At 41.5% G+C, this 18,873-nt stretch overlaps 1 protein-coding gene across 2 annotated transcripts in view; it reads left to right on the top strand.

Moving 5' to 3' along the window:
* Window positions 1-18,873, top strand: part of Shisa6 (shisa family member 6) — a 293,803-nt gene that overhangs the window by 120,159 nt on the left and 154,771 nt on the right. The window contains exon 3 of one of the 2 annotated variants that reach the window (XM_005067611.4): window positions 14,975-15,070. The exons of the other annotated variant lie outside the window; for it this stretch is intronic. Coding sequence (XP_005067668.1) covers window positions 14,975-15,070 — 96 coding nt within the window. The remainder of the gene's footprint in view (window positions 1-14,974; window positions 15,071-18,873) is intronic. 2 annotated transcript variants of the gene reach the window in all.

Genomic DNA, 18,873 nt, shown 5'->3' with positions numbered 1-18,873 from the left:
GTAAACAGGACTTTTGCTGATGGCAACTACAGAGGTTCTTAATCCATTACCGAAAAGGCTTATACTAACAAGTGGAGAGGTACACAGATGGATTTACCAGTGTTTGACAAATTTCACTATGAAGAGTGGCAGATAAATGAAGCCGTGGCTGGGGAAGGGGAATATGGGGTAAAAGGGAAGTAGTGTTTAAGGTTGTGAGCCAGAGGATAAGTCCTACAGTGGATGAGTTCATTGAGTGGAGACATTGATGACTGAGGAAGGTGACAACTCTGAGTTCATATGAGAAGATGAAAGGAGATGCATGTTAGGCTGTGACAGGAACAAGGCCAGTTCACTCCACCACACCCCGACCCCTACGCCTGTCCAAAGCAGGAAAGACAAAGAGAAGGGATGGATGCAAATATGAAAAGCTCCTTCTTTCCCACTCAGACTTCTTCATGGGGGGTGGGTATACGGCAGGGTCATAGGCTGAAAGGCAAAGAAAGCAGAAAGTGCTGGAAGTCTCAGGACCCAGGTGCTCTAGGTAAGGTCACTAGTGCTGTGATGAAGCACCCTCATCAAAGACAACTCCAGGAGGCAAGGGTTTATTTGGCTTACATTTCAGTATCACTGAACATCACTGAAGGAAGTCAGGATAGGAACTCAAACAGGGCAGGAACCTGGAGGCAGGAGCCGATGCAGAGGCCATGGAGGGGAGCTGCTTATTGACTTATTCCACATGGCTTGCTCAGACTGTTTTCTCATAGACCCCAAGGCCTCCCACTCAGGAGTAACCCTATCCACAGTGAGCTGGGCCCTCCCTCATCAATCACTAATTAAGAAAATGCTACTACAAGCTTGACTACAGCCCAATCTTATGGAGGCATTTTTCTCAATTTGCTCAAATCGAAGAGGAGGCTTGGTCCTCTCCAGTGACTCTAGCTTGTGTCAAGTTGACATAAAACTAGTCAGCACACCAGATAATGCTGTGCAAAAAGCCTGGGAACAGTGTGTATGTGAGGGGAAGATGTTGACTTACGGCTACTATCCTTCAGAGATGCCAGGAAGACACAGAGGTGATGAAAAGTACAGGACTCCTCAGATCTAGGTTCATCCTTCATTTTTGCATGCTTTATGTGCATCTAAGCATTAAACCTTTTCCCTCTTCTGATGAGCAAGCATCTACTGTTTCCCTCATTTTTTTTCAATTGTATGACTGATGAGTGAACAAGAAATTCAAGTAACCTGTCTTAAATCACACAGCTAATAAGGAATGGAGCTGAGAGTTTAATCTAGATGGTCAGTGTGACCCCCACCCCCACAACCTGCACATAGGTCCATCCCAAATGTTTTGTGACAGTCCTTAGCACTGGATATCATTTTTCCCCTGACAGACTCACTTGCTTAGATTTGAATGACAATGACAATCACTTATTGAGTTAACATATCTAGTTAGGGTCTTAAACACTTTATATGAGTTTGATTAATTTAATTACCACAAACTGGGATTAAGTTGTACAGCGCATCCTTTTTACAGATAATGAAAATAACTAGCCTGAAATCCCATGGATCCTTGGTGTAGCTGGTAGGGTATTGTCATTGGTGCTTCTGCTGTGTGAGTGTGATGCAGTGACATATGCAGTCCTGCCACTGGTCAATGAAAAAAAGGTGCTGGGAGTGTAATAGTCCATAACTTAAGTTAGACTCCCTTGGGAGTTTAAGTCAAGAAAAGCCATAGTTCCTAAATTGTTCCCTCTGATTTCTACTCTTTTGTCCATATCAGGATGTTCTTCCTTACATATTTTAGAGTAGGTGGGGTGCCTCAAAGATAAGTGGACCATATAAGGCCTCTTGAATTGAACCCTAAGACTCTCATATTACACATTTGTTCAAGGAACTAGAACCAATAGATGTTAAAGTAGATGCCCACAGAAGGATGGCATGTAGACTGCACAGTGTCAGCCTCTGGCTGCTTCTAAGCAATGCTGCATCTCCAGAATGGTGGTCCAATCCACACATCTCATGACCAAGATGGAAGACTCCAGACCACATGATACCAGGGTAGGCAGATATGAGACACACATTGCCTTCTAAATGTGAGATAAACCAGGATTCAGCATTTTCCTAGTTTCTCTTTTCTAAATCATTTCTATGTGAATTTTAATGAGTTCTTTAAACCAGGGAGGGACAGAACCTTGACATTCTCACAGAAATTGTGAGGTAGAAGCAAGAGTTCCCTGGAACACTGCAGAAGCCTGAATCTAAAGGATTTTCCTGTGTTTCTCCCTGGAGCATTCCAAAATGTTCACTATTCTTTAAGAACATTCTTCCCATGGTAGTAGGGACAATGATCATCTTTAGCGAATAAGTGTTCTGTGCATTATATGCATGAATGCATTTGCCTTAATCTTCACCACAGCCTTATGAGGCAGGCACATTCCCATTGCCAGCAAGAATAACTGAGGCTCAGGAAGCATGAGTGCTTTGCCTAGAGCCACTGTGCTGGTGTCAGAGCCAGACTGATTGTTTCTAAGCCTATATTCTCCTCTGTCTGGAGTTAGTTGATACCCCAGGCTTAGCTTCCCTGGAACCATGGTAAATGACAAGATTCCTCAGTATAGGGAGTCATTCCTCTGTCCTAAACCACTAAGTAGCCATTCTGACTTTGATAACTATTTAACCTCTCCAAGACCATGTTCCCACTTGAGACATAGAGAAAAGCAGTAAGATATTCCTGTAGACAATCAGAAGTGTTTTCTTCCAATGCTTGAGCACCATGGCACATGCTCTGAATTGCACAAGGTGGTGACAATTTCTCAGGTTGCCTTCACTAAGTCTTGTTAATGTGGATGTACTTGTAGGAAGCACAGTAGTTTTGTAGAAACAAGTGAAAACAGGGCTTAGCCTCCTTGGGACTGGGAAACTGCCCACCAGCGGGTGATAACAAGAGGGCTCTCTTCAATTCATTCAATTCTTAGTAGGGCTCTGAGGTCTACCCTAACCTGCTTGACCTTGTAGGATATTTGGAGCAGTTAAAGAAAGAGCTGTTCTCCCTGCAGAGAGCTCCTGCATCCTCCACCTCCACTGCTGGTCTTTAGGACTGCTTTTGGCCAGAGTCCTACTTAAGACAATGAGACAGCTCTGAGATTCTGATTGCAGTCAAAGACGGGGATTTGGTTTTGCTGGGCTACCTGCCAAGGGGATCGCAGCCAACATATAACTAAAGAGAAAAATAAATGGTGCACTGGGGTCCCCTGGAGTAAAAATAAGCTTCAGTGTCATTTCGTCCCCCAAAAGGCAGGCTGTAGGCTGTGTAGGGGCATTGGGAAGAGTGCTGGTCTTGGAAGGCAGAGGTCAGCAGTCTAATCTCTGTGACTTTGGGCTGCCCAACTGCCCCCAAAACACCAGTGTCCTCATCCATAAATACAGAGCCTAGAAGAGGTGGCCTCAGACACACTTTAGTAACAGTTCAACTTTCTCTGAGTCCTCTGATTCTTCCTTAAAGGCAGGAACTAGATAAATGGTTTGACCTCAAATTTCTGAAGGTTAGTATTACCACCTTCAAACAGCCCTCCTTGGTAAATACATAGGATACACAAATGGTATGACTTTGAAAGGTTCATTTTTATAGCACATATTTTTATATTCCTTTTCTTTTCTCTTCCCTCCACTCTCCAGTGCTAAAGGTTGAGCACAGTGCTTTGTATATGTTAGGGTGATCTATATCTCCAGTGACACAGTCTTACCAAGTTACCTGTGCTGACCTTGAATTTGATCTATAGCCCAAGCTGACCTTGATCTTAAAGTCCTCTTGCTCCAATCTGTTGAATAATTGAGATTGTGCTACTACACTCACTAGACTAGATAGACTGTGTGATACATTAACAACTTCCACCCCCTCCTAACACACAATATTCCTTAGAGTTTGTAACATTCAAGAGACACTGGTAAAATCTCCTATTACAGTGGATGAAATTGACCTAGAATTTGCCCTTGACTATGCTATCTTCTTTCTTTGTCTTTTTCCACAGCTTGAGATGCATATAGAAAGAATATTTATGTTTTTATTCATTTGAGTTTTGTTTTAAAATAAAACAAACATTACTGATAAAATTGATGACTGGGAAGCCTGTATTTGAACTAACATATTCTGAGTTAACTCTCTGGATGATGATCCCTTGTTGGGTGGTTATCAAGCTGGGTTTTAGTATCTTGGCCCCTCCACCTCCCTATCTTCCCAGGGCTGCACTGTAGAATGATGGGTTCCATCCTGATAAGGTTAAGTTCAAGACTTTCTGTGACCTTGAGAATGCCCCCTGCTTACAACTCTGGGCTTATAAACTTCCTTCTCTGTCCATAAGTGTCATGCAATCTAGGGTTGTTTATTCAGAGTACTCACAGCTGTGGATACCTCACCTTCATGGGGGTTCAGGGACGGTTATCTGGTCATTGTCACTGTCACTCCCAAGGCTACATAGAACCTAGGCAGAAGGAAGACCTCAGATGGGGGTTTTCACAGTAGGGGTGTTTCTGTGGGTGCTGGAATATAAGATCACCATAGGTTTTTGTGGGAAAATGCCAGAATTGTCACAGGAAATAAATAGGGCATTTCCAGTAGTTACCTGTTAGAGATTTTTAAGCTAGAAGAATCCACAGGCAAATAGAACAGCCCTTCAGGATGCCTTGTTAGAACCAGATTGGAAATCCCCTGGTTTGCTCATCAGAAAGTGACTACTTGTTTGCAGAAGCTCAGTCTCCAGGTTCCCTTACAGAGCTAGGCTGAGACTCATGGGAAATGGAAGGAGCTCCAGAGACCCCCCTCAGACTGCATGCCAAAGTTGAGGCTCTCTGTCTCTTCCTCATTGGGCTTCTTTCTGGTCCAAGATCAGTGTGGTGATCATGCAGAGTGAGAGGCCCCCAGGAGCTCCCTGCATAAAAAAAAAGAGGAGTGGGCTTAACACAAGAACTGTGGCCTTTTGTGGAGGGATAATTAGTATGAGGCATCTGCAGAAGCCCTTGATACACACCACTGCATTAAACCCCCCACCACCTTCCTGTGAGGTGGGCATTACTATCTGTCATTTACACAAGGAAAAGTGGCTGGTTTCCTGCGCCACCTTCTGTTTATACAACACTTTGTGTTGGGGAATTTTATTTTTTATTGTTCAAGAAGAGGCACAAGTACTGAGCCTAACCCCTCTTCCCGGTTCTCATGGACTCTATAAATATTGTGAAAAGTAAGCAGAGCACACGCACATGTTTAAAAATTCAAACAGTAAGTTAGTAAAAAAAATCAAAGTTAAACATCTTCTTTTCATCCCAAGCCCTCTACCAAAGGAATGAATGTTGTAAGCAAGTTTATTACCAGAAAAATATGTTGCTTGCATAAAACATCATACTTGCAACGGGCCTGCTGATATTCTCATTGCATACCTTCTAATTATTCTTTATATAAAGGAAGCCACACTGAGACATTGTTTCATGCCTCGCTGTGGCAGCCTCCTCCGCCTCCTCTTCCTCTTTGCATTCTTCCTCTTCCTTCTCCCCCTCTTCCTCTTTTTCCCACAGCTTGGAAATCTTTGCCATTAGCACATACCACTCTGCCTCATTTTTTTTCATAGTTGTTACTCACTGGCAAAAATTCTGCAATCAACCCTGTACTGTTTACTCTGGTTCATAGCACGTGGAAAAATTGGAAAGCAAGTAAGTAGGAAAAATTCCCAGCAGTAGGAGCCAAGTAGGTATTGTTCCATGAAGTAACTCCCTTGTCATCTAGTATCATGGATTTCTTAGGTTTTGTAAAATTGTTTAGTTTAGTTTAGTTTAGTTTTTTTTATAAAAGATGTATTATAATGCCGGGCCTGGTAGTGCACATCCTTAGTCCTAGTATTTGAGAGACAGAGGCAGGCAGATCTCTGTGGGTTTGAGGTTAGCCTGGTCTACATAGCAAGTTCTAGCACAACCAGAGCTATGTAGAGAGACCCTGTTTAAAAAAACAAAGAAAAGTATTCATCATGTTTTTATTTGTATTTCCTTAATTAAGATTTAAGGTTAGTCATAGTTTTATATATCCATTGACGTTTAAAATGTTTTAGCTTGCTTTCTCCTATGGGGTCAGCAGCAAGTGGGAACAATTGTCTGCTTCTAGTTGATGTACACTTTTGTAGTTGGTGTGTCAGTGATGTGGTTCAACTGTGTGTAAGTGAGGAGCCCTTTATCCTGTACAGTAAAGTCTCCTGCTGGGGTTTTGTATGTGCTCCCTCTGTTGTCTGGGGCATATTTTTGCACAAAGGAGTTTCAGCTTTATGTGTGTCTATGACTCTGGCCTTCAGTGTCCTTCGAGCTGTCTCTCAGCTGCTCAGAGCCCGCTCCATGTGAGCTCTAAGCGCATGCTCTGCATTGCAAGCAAACTCCAAAGCCGGAGAGCTCTCACTCTGTCTCTGCAGTTGCTCTCTGGTTTATTCCATCCTCACAGTTTTTGCTGTTTATTCACCAGCTTCACCAGGGCAGCTCCAGGATACTTTAGCCCTACTGCTATCCATAGAGATAGTTCTGCAAATGTTTAAAACTGTGCAGTCTGCTTTACCAAGCTTTCCTTAGGGAATTTTAGGATTCCAGGACTGGTTGAAGATCAGAAACACATACAGCACAATCTCAGAAATCCTATGGCTTGCCTTTTGTTGGCAGATTATTTCCCAGCAGGTGCTTGTGTAATCTTAAAACTGGAGGCTCTCCATTGTCTTTGTTCTTAAAAAATGGACACTGTTTGATATTCTTGAGTAAGAACAGTTTAACCAAGCAAACTAATAATTCTATCAATCATCAAATTATCTATTCATCAACACCTCTGTCTCTGTTCTTTCTATTATCTATATATCAATTCACCTAAATAGTTATAATCTTATTAAATATATCAGCAGATAAAGTAAGAAATTATTTAGAAATTGTCAGGTACAAAAGAAACCCCAGAGGAGTGGCTACCTGCGGTACCTATTAGCCTACCAAAGTCTATGCTGGCTTCCAGGTTTACTCAGAGCCGCAAACATTTGTTAACCGAGTTCTTGCTGGGATCATGGCTCTTCTCAGTTCTCCTCATCCATCCCTCTACAATAAACTTCTCTAGCTGATGGGCTTCCTTACCTCAGCTTCTAATTTCTGTGTACCCATACTATTTTGGCCATACACTCTTTATCTTCCTCTCTTGATCCCCTCTCTCCTGACTGTCTCTTCCTTTCTCCTTTCTCTCCTTCCTCTTTGTGTTCATGGCCCAGTCAAGGCCATGTTCACTCTACTGCTTTCTCTCTCTGCTCTGGACTCTTCCAGATCCCTCATATCTATAAGAAAAGCCTCAACCATACCTTGGAGCAGTAATGTCCTCAGACAACCAAACAAAAACACAAAGAACATACCTGGAAAAAAGAAACATTCTCCCTGGACCTAGTAGTATAGCCTTCAGTTCTACACTGGGAGGCTGAAGCAGGAAGATCATGAATTTAAGCCATTCTGGGATGCCTAGTAAGACTTATTGCAACCAAATAAGTCAGTAAATAAACCAAATATAATTATTTAATGATCTAACATATCGCCAGCTCCCCACTGTAAGACACAGAACGCAGGAGTTCCTAGAGCCTTTCCCAACTGCCTTCATGTTCTTACTGCAGAAGCAACTGTTACCTTCAAATATATGTTTAAAATTTTGCTGAATGTCTTTATATTTATATAACATTATACATGACCATGTCCTCAAACAATATCAAATATTGTATTGCATATTTCAAAACTTCTCTATCATGCTGTCCTGTTTTACTTCAGTTTGCTTTGCGTGCTCAGCATCATAGCTGAGATCATCCATGTTGACATTTAAAGTGTCAATTCACTTCCATTCACTGCATTTCATTTCTTACTGTTGCAGAATTACATTGGACGACCACCTCATGATTTATCACTATTTTTTCTGGGTAGGAAACCTCCTGTTTGTCTCAATTACAAACAATGTTGCATCGAACTTGTTTATGCATAGCTCCTCAAGGTTGGTTTAGGGTGGACAGCTACAAAAACGCCATAGATTCTGGGGTTGTCTACTCAACTCTATTAGCCACTGACTGCCATGCGTCTTTTCAAGACAATTTCACTGATTATTCTTCCATCGGGACTCAAGTTAGAAGTCTTGGGCATTTATATGTTTGCCTGTCTACTGGGTGTGAAATGCTGTTTCATTATAGTTTTAATTTAAATTTCCCTGATTACTTGTGGGACTGAACACTACTTCATGTCTACTGGTCCATTCGTTTTTTTCCTCTGTAAGTTGCCTATTTATTTTTTGTTGGTTTTCCCTATTCGGATTGTCTTCTCTTTTATTGCTTTGAAGATATTTATGTTATCTTGATATTAATATCAGCATGATTGCTAGCCTTGAATATATAGTTTTATGATTACTTTTGATGTATCATGATTAAAGTTTTTCTATAGTTTCTTATCTAGCTTAGAATAATATATATGATTATTATGTATATAATCCTATATTCTCTTCTAATAATTTTTAGGATTGATGTTGTATAATTATGTCCTTAGTCCTCTTTGAACTGATTTTTCTGCGTATCTCTATATGTGTTTTTATCTGTGGGATATTTTCCCAACTGTCCTATCTCTATTTACAAAAAACCCTGCATGTTTTTGACTAATTTTCTATTCCGCTTTCCCTTCATTATTTACAGTGAACTTTGACGTGGGAAAGGGAACCAAAACATCTTTATTTCAAAGAATTAGCAAATTCTTAAAAAGGCCCAATACCCTGAATGCTGTGTATTGTGGATTGTGTATATTAATGCATTTAACCTTCTCAAAAACCCAGGAAATGGGGACTGTTATTATGTCCCTTTGGCTTAGATGAGTTTGAAATGAAGTGCCAGTTGAGCTCTAGGTGATGTGTGCCTCTGTCTGTATGTTGTCCCAAGAACAAAGGACTGAGTCCTGAACTATTTTCAAAAACAAAAATGTATGTATGGGTTTATATGTGCATGTGAGTACAGGTGCCTGCAGAGGCCAGAGGAGGGTGTTGGATCACCTAGAACTGAAGGTGTAGGTGCTAGTGAGTGCTGGGAGCCAAACCCTGCTCCTTGTAAATGCCCTTAAACTACTGACCCATCTTTTTAGCCTCCCCAACATTAGTAATTGGGTGACTTCACTTCCTATAGATTTCATGTTTTATAAGGTCGCATTGAACTTTTTTTCTTAATTTTAAATGGCATTTCATCCGGCTATACTTAGATATTGATCCCTTCTAATAGATAGTTGAAGACTCAATTCTTTCTCTGGATTTAAAGACTGAAGCCTTCCATCTGCTCAGGAAAACAACAAACAATTAACTTTTAATTATTGCTTCTGAACTGCCCCTTCTGTCCCTCCTCAGGGAGTCCTATTTGAAATGGATTTCAAATCCTAGAGAGTCTGCTCTGTCCTACTAGTGTTTATCTCTTTGTCCTTCTCACTTAGTGTGCAGCATGTGTCTCTCCTAGGATACTACATCACAGTTTCCCTCTCTAGCCAGTCTGCTGTCCAGGAATGCAGTAGACAACCAGTCTTGATTGGTTTGTTTCTGTCTCATGGCTGCTGATGCAGTTTTACATATGCAAACTTCTGTGGAATCTTACAGAAATCACCATTTGGATACTACCCCATTTTTATCTCATTTCTTGCAGCAACTCTCCTTTATAGGAAGACATTCTTCTAGCTTTTTCTTTTTAAAGCCAACAGCGCAGCAGCAGCTCAAGCTCAGGTATCCATTCTAGGACCTCTCTGTTTTAATACCCCCTGCCTGGTAACACTTTCCCCTTTCTACTGTCTTTGACTTGTGGCTCCCAAACAGATTTGGGAAAGTCATGGAATTCTGACAGGAAGTCAAGACAGCCAAGCTAGAGACTGAAATGCCAAGTCAAGTCAAGTCAAGGTAGAGACAGAGATGGAGCCAAACTTGAGTGCTTTGTAGAGAGCTGCCAATCGTTCAGATGAGGGCTTGATGGTAGCACCTGGGGTAGAGATACCATCTCAATGCTCTTCCACCCTGTTGCACTCAGCAGGTGGTGGCATGCATGCACTGAAGCTCGTAGTCACTTTGCTCCAGATAGGACTGTATGTTTTTTTGACCTGTGACATGGGGACTTTTGAGTTTCTTTGCAAGCATACTCCGCAAAGCTCTTGCTTACTTCCGCATACAGCCCTGATACATTCACGGTTCCTTCTCTGTAACTTTGGCTTGCTCAAAGAGAGCCTGTGCTCCCTTGTCCTCTGGCTCTGGTAGTTGACAGACAGAGATTGATGGCTGTTCCTACAGGATGGAAGAGAGGATTGGTTGTTTGAGTGACATCCTGTGAAATTGGTGGTACCTGCTCATATCTTTCATATCATCAGTCCATCAACTCGGCGAGTCCTCGTGACATAGAGAGATGTTGACTCCTCTTTTCTGATTGGCCACCTGCATGGGGCTGTCCCCCCTTTTTTACCAACCCTTCTTCCCTTGTTTGTGCAGAGGCTTTTACATCATTCTGGACTTGGCTGTGGGTCCAGCTGAAGGTCCACCTGTCACTAGTCCCAACATAATAATCGCAAGATGTGGTCTTTGAGGCATAGTGTTTCATCTGCTTTGCCTGGCGTTTGGCTACTCTTCTTGTTGCTTTGACCAGACACATGACAGAAACAACTTCAAAGAAGATGTATTTGATTAAGTTCACCATCTAGAGGATTCCATCCATGGTGGGTTAGGCATGACAGAGCAGCTCTGTGTATATCAGGGTGAGCCAGGAAGGAGTGGGAAGTGCCACTCTACTTGCTTTCTTCTTTGATCACATCCGGTCTTTCCTGATGCTTACTCTATGGCATGGAACCACCCATGTTCAGGGTGAGTCTTTCCTGTAATTAAATTCTCTCTGACAGATCCTCATTGTCACACCCAGAGGCATGTCTCATCAATATGTAGGGTGATTCTAAATGCCATCTAGTTGACAGTGAGGATTAACCATCGTACTCAAGAAATTGTCAGAAATACAGTTACAGAGGCCCCTCCCTATGAGATTCTACGGTTGGAGCCCAGTGTTCTTCGTGCCTTTCTGGTGAGTTGGGTGCTTGCTCAAGTTTGAGGACCATGGAACAAAGCAAGGTTGAAGCTGTCACTGTGTTTTCCATCTCAGCTTCACAGGCGGATTTCCAGAAAACTGTCCTTAGAGATGCCTTTGAAGATCACAGAGGAGTGGGCTGGTGATATGCACCTTCATTTCTAGTAATAGGTAGGCTGATGTGGGAGACTATGAACTTTGAGGCCAAACTGGGCTCCATCATGAGACCCTGTTTTAAGACAAATAAAGAAGGAATCTGTAGAATTGCCTTTCATGTAGCCTTTGAATCTGTTTAGCTCAAAATTCTGCAAACTGAATTGACCACAGAAGTCTTTCATCCTGTAAAATGCTGGTCCTGCCTCATTAGCTATCAACCCCATTTACTTTTTTCTCCCACTAGGAATCAATTCCTAGGAATGGGGATGATACCACCTAGAATTTTTCTCCTTACATTTCTGCTATTTGTCTTAGGTACAGTCTTGGAGAAAAGTCACAGCTGTACCTCTAAAGCCACTGGGGTGATGGCTGCAGAAAGATTTTGGACTTGAAAAGCACAAGGCTGGAGTGGGATTGAAGATCTCCTGCTGGCCAGTTCTAGGAATTTGGGTTCTTATGCGGTGTTAACAAAGTCAGATATCCACAGTACTATTTACAGTCAGAGAACTAATATAAGTGCAGGCTTAGGCATCTCCCAGCTTTTGCCCATTGGCCTCAGTTTTCCCACCAATAAAATTGAGAGATAATGTTAAAATAGTAAACATAATAAATGACTTTCAGGCAGTATTGATTAAAATGTTAAGAAGTAGTATCTGCAAAAAGAAATCCGTGTAAACTATAAAATACTAGAAAATGTTATCTATTGTCTTAAAAGCCATGCTTGCCCAGTCTCCATCCCTCTGCCTGGCCTGCAGTAAGTGATCCAGAAACTTCAGTTCTCTTTCAGACAAGCAGAGCCGCAGAGCACTAGAGTAATGCTTAGTCCTGAGGGACCTTGTTCATCTGACAGATAAGAATGATTTGTAAACAGCACAGGCTCTGTTTTATGTTCCATCTTCCTTAGTATTGATTTGTTTATCAGAATTTTTATTTATAAGGAGCACAAAAATAAACCAGCCCAAGTTCTGCACGATGCATTACAGGTTCTGAATTAATGAGGTCCACATTTAGGAGGGCTCTGGATTGGTTCTTCTTTTTTATCCTTTCTATGATGGGATGGGGAAGCAATTGCACCTGTTATGAAAGAGGAGTCCTGGTGCTCCTTTGGTTGGTAGCATGCACCTTCCATGCATCCCTTCTCCTCTTGAGAAAAATGATTTCTCCAGCTGCTAGCACTTGTGACATAGCTTGAGATTTGGGCAGAAGCCTTTAGTTTAGCACTGACAATGCCATGAAGCTATGAATCGTTTCCACAGTTTTCTAACAAGAACCTCCCTTGTAAAAAGCTGAGGAATGAATGATGTAATGTGTTTCAGAGTCAAGGGAATCAGTGGCAGGCTTCTCATGGTTTTGTTATCCCTGGCCCAGAGACCTCGATAGAATTGCAAACTCTTGAGTCCTGTCTTGGGTCTGCTGAATCCATCTATTTAAGTGTTTCTAGTATTCTGATGCACACTCAGGTTTGGGAACAGGGATAAGGAAGTAACTGCGGGACAGACTTCACCTTCCAGAGGAAGAGTGCTGGAGCCCTGACTATAAATAGCTCTTAATAAAGGGACCCTAGCAAGAGGTCAGTGACCTTCCCTGCTTGCATGAATCCCCCATCTTGGGTCGTTTCCACTTGTGCTGGGGCAGTGGCTCTCAAGCCTGGTCGTTCTTTGGAAACAAAAAGCATTTGTTTAAATACTCCTGCTTCATTGACTGAGACAGAATGTTTGAAGTTTGTCTGGGTATCTGAGCTTTTCAAAGTTCCGCATGATTCCCAGGCTACCCTGTGTTGAGAGCTCTAGAACATGGATTGCTAAGAAATAGTCATTTTGTTTTGACGGCATGGGATACATTTTTTGTAGGTATTTATTTCTGTGTTTGTATTAGAGAATTGTGTGTTCACTATAGACAAAACACCTTACAAAATAACAAATGGTTGAAAAGAGAAATAATTATCTCTCAGCTGACAAGATCCTTGTATATTTTCTCTCAATCATTTTCTTTTTTAATGTAGTTTCATGAAATTTTATGATGCTGTTATCATATTTAATATCCCATTTTTCAGAAACCCTTTAGCTTTTATGTGTTCCAAGTTCAATTTGTAATCCACACTGTGGCAGTATGAATGCATGGCGACTTGCCTCCATACTTGTGTATGTGCATTGAGGATGGTACTGGGAAGGGTTCATGCTTCACAATGCTTACAATACTCATGTTTCAGACACATCACAGTTTCCTATTTGAATGTCAGAAGTAGAATATTTACATCTTCCTCTCTAAATTTGTTCTTCCACAGTCCTCAACCTGCCCTCGCATTTTCATTACCTCAGTGCATATGAAGATGTCTGTATTTTGCCAGTTAGGGGATACAGTTTTATTGTAGGGATTCAATAAAGCAAAACATAAAGATGTTGCCAGTGTTTTATGGCCGCCGTTCCACCTGTCAGCTCAGCTGTTGCTGGGTTTCTCTTAAGTTGTTAGTCTGTGGTCCCACAGGTTGTGCATGATTCGTAGATAAACATACAGGGAGAAGCTGCCATCAGGCCCATTCCTCCATGCTCCGGAAAGGAAAAAAAAAAAGAAACAGAGATATGAGACAGCAAAGAAAAATGAGCTAGTTATTATAGAAAAGAACTTGGGAAATACAGAAAAGTTGAAAGGAGGCATAAGGAACTCACATGCTCCAATTTCTCCAAGGAAGCTGCCAGTTTCTGTGTGACTTCTGTTTTTAAAGGGTTTTTTTTGAAGATTTCATTTATTTGTTTATTTTTTATGTATATGGATATCTTGATTCCATGTATGTCTATACATTACATGCATTCAGTGGCCACAGAGGCCAGGAGAGAGTTTCAGACCCTCTGGAGTTACAGATGATTGTGAGCTATGTGGGTGCAGACAAGTGCTCTTAACCACCAAACTATCTTTCCAGCTTCTACCTACGCGTTTTCTTTAAACATTTTAATATCTTTTTGCAATGCACTGATTTGAAACTTTGCAGCTCTATTACTGTGTTTAATGCATTGTTTCCTCAATGCCTGTAAACTTTAAGAAAGGGTGGTGGGACAAGAACAGAGGTCCTCACATTGGTTCACTATATGACTTGTTGGATGTATGACGATACAAAAGCAGGACACAGTCAGTAGATATAGTTTAATATTGGAATTTCTTTTAAAATCTCTTTATGGACTTCCAAGATGCAGTGTGGTCTTCTCTGCTGATGCTGGGTAGTGCCTGGCAGCTGTGGTCACAGCAGAAACAGTTGGCACTCTATTGTGCTGTGTTGCCAAGGTACATTGTTCAGTAAGCGTCATTAGATGCTTCAATTTGCCATGGATTGATTAGGGTGCAACCATGCTGTAAGTTGAGCACCATCTATAAAGTAACATTCTAGTGTACATTGTGGTTACTCAGAAATGCCACAGTCACACCAGGTGTTTCCCTTTCTTCCTCTACTTTCAATGTAGCATTAATCTTTGTCACATAGCAACATATATACACATAAGATGTGTATGTATAATGTATGTTCACATGTCTATATATATAGCAATATATTCTAAGTAATATATATGTGTTATATATATATATATATATATATATATATATATATATATATATGAATGACCTTTGGCTTAGCTGTTGATTTGAACATAAACACTCCACCATTGCTGGGCAAGATGGAGCTGTTATTGTCTTCTGTGTTGCTGTCATGGATGTGTCAGGTAATTCTGCCCATCTTCTTGCAGGGCATTATGGGAAGGATGCTTACCGAAGTGGAGGACCAGATCTCCATAACTTCATCTCATCTGGATTTGTCACATTAGGAAGAGGACACACGAAGGGTACAGTGGAAACAATTTTTTACTAAAATACAGAGGTTGACTAGGGAACCCCAGTCTGAAGTTGAAGATGGTGTGGAGTCCTGAGGCTTACTCAGGATCAGGAATACATAGGGTGGTTCCATGGCAGCATGGCCTGGGCACAGAGATGACCAGGTGGTCACATTTATGACTTTAGACGGTAACAGACCTCCAAGAGACATCCATCCCACTCTGTACATGACGGGGACACAAGTACTGGTGGCTCTACATGGGAAGGGACCACAGGCATCATGGTGGGAAATGCTACCAATGGAAGTGGTACTTGTAAAGTGTGTGTTTGTCTCTGGGCTGTTACTCCCTTCCCTTTCAAAAGCCCTATCTTATACCCAATGTCAATGTTCTATACTGTGAGTTTCCAAGTCAGCGTTTATGTGGACAGTTCCGGCATCCTCGGTGTGTCTCTGTAAAACTCTGTGATGTGGGCACAAAGGTAGAGGTTATTCAGTCCTTCAAGCTGCAAGATGAAAGCTAAGCTAGCATTTCTGCCAAGCTGCTTTATGACCTAGCTGACAGCTTGCAGAGCATCTGTGCAGGGGTATGGAATCCTCCCCAAATCTGTCTTTTGTTTAAATAATCCTACTAGTGTTGTGAGCATTCTGTCACTGGATCCCTGACTCCTTTGATTACCTTCCCAACACCTGTGTGCTGTTACAGATTAAATGTGAACCCTGTTGTTGGGATGTTCCATTTCTGTCTTTCTCTGAAATATGTGTCTGTTTCAAGTGTGAGTGAACAAGGACTTTGCATTATTTTCTTACGTTCAATGATTCTACTTTTTAAATTCCCTGTGATGTGTGTTTATCCTATAGAGAAAAAGATAACTGTATATGTGTATGTATTTTTTGTTGTCTATTTGTGTCTAAATAAAGTTTATTGAGGATACAGGTGGCATTTGTGGCTATTAAGAGTTGTAGAATAAAACAAAACCAGCTGTTACAGAAGGGGGAATGGGCCACACAGTTAAACACAGAAAAACAATATAGAGACACTTGCATCAATTCAAACCCAGAGTTACCAACCCCTGCATATCCACTTAGTGGTAATTACCTATTGCCATGAAACAGAAGGCTTTAAACTCAACACTTGAAAGTAAACATTTATTGTGTAGCATAGTTTCTGTGGGTTGGAGATTTGGGAATTCCTGAATTAGGGAATCTCCTGTGAGTTTCCAGTTACCATGGTAGGAAGGGCTGGATCACCTAAAGTATTGACCAGAATTAGCAGATATAATCCAAGATGTCATACTTACTTAGCACTATATTGGCAGGAGGCCTCCATCCCTCCCCATTACACCCTCTCTGTGGTCTGATTGGGTTATTTCATGATGTGTTGTCTGGGTATCCCCAGAGTGTCTGATTCACAGAAAAAAAGACACAAGCCCCAAAGTCTTTCATGACAAAATGTATTGATTAAACACACCTCTATTTTCATATTTTCTTATAGGGTGTACGTGTCAGTTCTCTTCAGAATAGGCGATGACTATGTAGAGACAGGAATTATCAGGAGGGCTAGGGCATTTAGAGACTATTTTGGAGACTGGTTTTCTGTTACATATACCTCAAGGAGTGGAGTTTCTCAGAATCCAACAACTTACCAAGACTTCTCAACTGTGTGGTTTCCCAACCTTACTCCAACCCTTTAAAGGTGGTTCATGCCATAACATCAAGTAGTGAACTCTACATTGAACACGAGAAAAAATTGGAGACAAAATACAATGCACTCTTATGTGTTCTCTTTGCATTGGGGAAGCAAAATCAAGTCTTGAAAGTAAGTAGAAGTGCAGTAAAGATGAGTCTGGAGAGTACTGTGGGAGGAAGTTACTCCTGCCAGGGATGGATGCTGAGGTAAGGTTATCAGAGTCTTGTACCACATGCAGGGGAAGGCTTCAAGTAGAAGCTTTCCTGTGCATTATAAACAGAAAAGAAGTCTGTGTGTTCCTATGAAGAGTTACAAGGCTGTAGAAGGAATTGAGATTACTTCAAGACTTATGGAGAATGTCAGAGCTTTTGCCCAGTAAAGATACTTCCAGATCTCACTGGGAGTTCCTGTGTAGATCATTTTTTTCTAAGTGATACTTCCTGGAGAAGAGGCTGGTTTTGATCAATCTTGATGTCCAGGAAGATACATCATGGGGTCTGTGGCAGGAAACAAAAGAAGGAGGCAAGTGCTAAGAAAAGTGATGGGGTTTTCATCTGGGAAACCCATTGCCCTGGTGCTGTTATTAATTTTAGCAACAAAGGAAGTGGCAATGTGTTTCTCTGGCAGTTTAAGCCCCAGATCTGAGCAAGAGCCATGGTATGGCTATGGAAATTCTAGAGATTGCACAAATAATACCTGATTTATCTCTGACTCCCTGAGAAGGGAATAAAGCCAGGATTCAGCTTTAAAATTAACAAAATGCATAGATTTTATCCAATGATGATTCCGGGCAAATGATGTACAAGAAAAAGAGTAAAGGAGACAAGATTGTTAATGAGATGGGAAGGGGATTTTATAGTACAGGAGGAATATTTGGGAAGGGACCAAAGGCAGCCTGATGGGAAACATTGCCCATGAATCCAGCATTTGCTGCATTTGACTAAGGAAGGAAGAAAACAGAAGTATGAGGCTTTCTGTCCATATTTATTCATAGTTTTGGGTGATGACCAGGGCCATGGACTACTGTACTATTGGTAACTGGAGGAAGAAAAGAAGTTAAGGATACTTTCAGAGACGCCCTTCTATACACAGTCACCACATCAACTGAGCACACTCCACTCAACACTCTTTTCTGTGTCTGAGCTTACTCTTGTCTTCTTGTAGCACTTTGTCTGACCCACCTCCTGGTTTGCTCCACAGTGCTCTGCGGCCATGCTGGTCTGTCCCACATGTGTATTGGTCTAATGTTGCAGTGGTGATTGGAATCAGATACTTTTGTTTAGAAATCTGCATGCACGGGCCTCCATGGAAACATGGACTGCCATTCACCCATGAGGATTTTGAGCATGAACCCTTAAATCACCAATAGACTATAGCAAGAAGACTTCTGAACCATTCAACTGAAAGGATCCAGCTTAGATACTTTCACAGTCTTGGAAGCCAGGGGAGTGAGTGGGTTGAACTGTGCACAGGTATTTGAAGGCTGGACTTCAGATAAAGCACAGAGCTCAGAAGGCGTCCCAGTCTCCATGGCAACAGTGAGGCAGGATGAACACCAACAAAAAGAGAAGGCTCAACCAGCTTTCCTGGAAAAGTCTTGTATGAAGCTGATACTACCTAGGACCATTCTATAATATACCTTTCTATGAAGGAGGAGAACAGAGCAGGGGAAATTATTGTATTCACAGCCCAAAGCCCCATGACTCTAAGCCACTACTTGCTGTCTGATCTGTATACATTGGACAACTTCCTGGCATCATCCATTCTTATTCATTGTTGAATAATGACTGAATACCAAGAATCATTCATTGGTTTGGAGTGTTCATATTTATTCAAGGCTATTTCACACAATCCTTGACAACACACAGGGTTGTCCCTAAGTCCTATGGTTAGAGAAGCACATGCCAACCATGTGGTGCTGTTTTATTATACTTGAGTCAACCTCACATTATGTATAATTGTTAACATTGATGTATTACAATCAAGGATGAACCTGAACTAATGGAGAATACTACCCTCCAGCGAATTCATCTCTTGACATACCTGCTTTTCAAATAAACCCAAAAGATGTCAGACAAACAAAAACTCACCACAGTATGTTTGAGGGTCTCCCTTGGGTTCTTCTG

The sequence above is a fragment of the Mesocricetus auratus genome, unplaced genomic scaffold (assembly GCF_017639785.1).
Source record: "Mesocricetus auratus isolate SY011 unplaced genomic scaffold, BCM_Maur_2.0 Super-Scaffold_100007, whole genome shotgun sequence".
Taxonomy (NCBI): Eukaryota; Metazoa; Chordata; class Mammalia; order Rodentia; family Cricetidae; genus Mesocricetus; species Mesocricetus auratus.
Note: the sequence above shows the minus strand (reverse complement) of the source record. Positions and strands in the feature narration are given on the sequence as shown.